Source organism: Camponotus vicinus, unplaced genomic scaffold, assembly GCF_025532165.1.
Source record: "Camponotus vicinus isolate PSW18456_S1 unplaced genomic scaffold, iyCamVici1.0 SCAF_7, whole genome shotgun sequence".
Lineage (NCBI taxonomy): Eukaryota > Metazoa > Arthropoda > Insecta > Hymenoptera > Formicidae > Camponotus > Camponotus vicinus.
Window position 1 is genome coordinate 17805614 of NW_028141979.1, and position 2161 is coordinate 17807774.

The window sequence follows — 2161 nt, forward strand, 5'->3', positions numbered from 1 at the left end:
TTTTAAGAAAAAAAAAAGATTACATTATATTTTATATAATCAATGTATTTTATATATGCCATAAATGATGAGAAACACATTAAATATGATGTAACGATGCATCCCGGCATCGTTACGTTTTCCCGGCAATTCCATCCGCCGGAAGCTGCCGCCCGGCAGAACACCCGCCGGGCATAGGCAGGAGCGCAATGTAACGGTCCGATTTTCGGTGCAAAATGCGGATAGTTCGTCGGATGCAGAGAAAGACAGAGAATCAATGAGAGCGCGAGAGTGAGTTTTAAATCGTGAGATGAATTTATTTCAGTAAACTATGTACAGGATTGACAGTGTACGAATGTGTGTATGTGTGTGTGCGCGTCGTGTTTCGCCGCGCTCGTAATCGGTCGATGACCGCGCGTCTATGTTGACGTTGTTTTGTCGCGTTTTTGCGGCGCTTTTTCCGTCGGGGGAATCCCGGCGTTCCGAGAATCCCGGTATATGCTGAAACGCCGGTCGCTTATCAAGAAGCGTGTCTCGCTGGGGTTTCTTATAAACGCGACTGCGGGTGCCGCGTTACAATCTGAGCGCAACGCACGGGTGGATGCAGCGGCCGCGATGCAGAAAAGACCGTGGTAAAGATTTCGTCGCCGCGGCAGACGCTGTGGCGCGCTTCAATATCTTGAACGGCGACGGTGTATGCCGCGATACGGTGTAAGACGCGGGAGAGGATTTAGCGCGTAGGAATCGCGAGACCTACGGGGATGTAGTGGTGAGGAAGGAACACTACCCCGCGCGGTATTGAGATCACTCAGCTAAGGAGGAGTTCTCTCCACCTTTCGTCCGGGGCGGTAGTGCTTGTTCGGTTTCTTTGGAATTGCTCTGAAGCGTACAGCTTAGAGCGGATCGGGAGAATGGTTATTAGACGCCGAAATGAGCCCTTTTTTACCGGCTAATTACCCGCATCGGCGCGCGGCGGTATCACCCCCTTCCGAACGAGTTTATCGGAAACGGTGCGGTCTGGCCCGCTCAGAGGGGTTCGGGTTGCGCGCCGAACGTCGGTCAGCGGTATTCGGAGAATTTGATCTTAACGGCTTAGGGCCGTATTTTTGATTTGAAAAAAAGGTAGGCGCACTGCGCCCCTGCCTATTCCCGGCGGGTGTTCTGCCGGGCGGCAGCTTCCGGCGGATGGAATTGCCGGGAAAACGTAACGATGCCGGGATGCATCGTTACAATACCTTCTGGTGTACGCGGTCTCTCGTACTTGTGCCGATGCCGCGAGCATTGATTCTTCCGCTTCTGTAATTCGTCCTTCGATAACGATAGGTTCTTGTAATACTAAAAATCACGTATAGAAATTAATACTTATAAAGAAAAGTATTTGCTTGTTGTGTACATATTTTATTATGTAATATTGATATTACCTCTTCACATTCCCAGCAATCCCGACCATTCAACTTTATTCTGTCCACTTTGCATCGCATATTTATTGTTTGCTTTGCATTAGATTTTTTTTGAGTCTTAAACGATGTGTAATTTTAGAAGAAAGAAGAGTTTTAGAATATTTAGTGATATTCCTCTGCGTAGGGTTAATCTCTACTATATTCTCAAAAGTTTCATTGGTATCTATGGTATTATTTTCAATAACGAATTTTGCTACAGAAATATCTTCTATGGATTCCTGTTCTACTTTTGGCAATATACTATCTGTCTTACATTTCTGTACAAGTGATGTCTTCTCATTACATTTAACTTTTATTGGATAATATACGAGCCGAGATTGCATCAATATTTTCTCATTCGGCAGAAATGTGGTTTCTACATGGTGTGATGTACTAATAATCTCTAATTTCTGACTATATTTTGAAGGGACTATTTTAGGGCTAGAATGTGTCTTCATGTCTGACAAGTTATTACAGATCGATTCTGCTTTTGGCAAATTTGCAAATTTTTTTAGAGAAATGTCGCCGGTTCTTAGACATTTCTTGGAGAATACTGGACTCTTCGACTGGACTCTTCCACTGTTGTTATCTTTGCACGGAAATTCGCTCGAATGTGGAAAAGAAACGGCTCCAATATTGGGTTTGAGATTAAGATACCCTTCATTTAATGTATCTAATTCCAATGAAATACTTTCTTCTTGTCCGATAGTGCTATTATTTTTATTCAACTGTCTTTGAGGCAT

At 44.3% G+C, this 2161-nt stretch overlaps 1 protein-coding gene across 1 annotated transcript; it reads right to left on the reverse strand.

Annotated features, from left to right (window-relative positions):
• Window positions 1-1122: 1122 nt before the first annotated feature.
• On the reverse strand, window positions 1123-2161 carry LOC145974298 (uncharacterized). Its single transcript, XM_083104094.1, has 3 exons — window positions 1541-2161; window positions 1401-1472; window positions 1123-1314 (listed from the first exon to the last, which is right to left on the reverse strand). The coding sequence occupies exons 1-3, from the start codon at window positions 2159-2161 to the stop codon at window positions 1123-1125; spliced, it is 885 nt and encodes a 294-aa protein (XP_082960220.1).

Coding starts and splice junctions, on each gene's coding strand:
- LOC145974298 (XM_083104094.1), bottom strand. CDS start 2,161: ATGCCTCAAAGACAGTTGAATAAAAATAATAGCACTATCGGACAAGAA. Junction 1,473..1,540: donor CGCAGAGGAATATCACTAAA/TATTCTAAAACT, acceptor TCTAATGCAAAG/CAAACAATAAATATGCGATG. Junction 1,315..1,400: donor ATTGCTGGGAATGTGAAGAG/GTAATATCAATA, acceptor CGTGATTTTTAG/TATTACAAGAACCTATCGTT.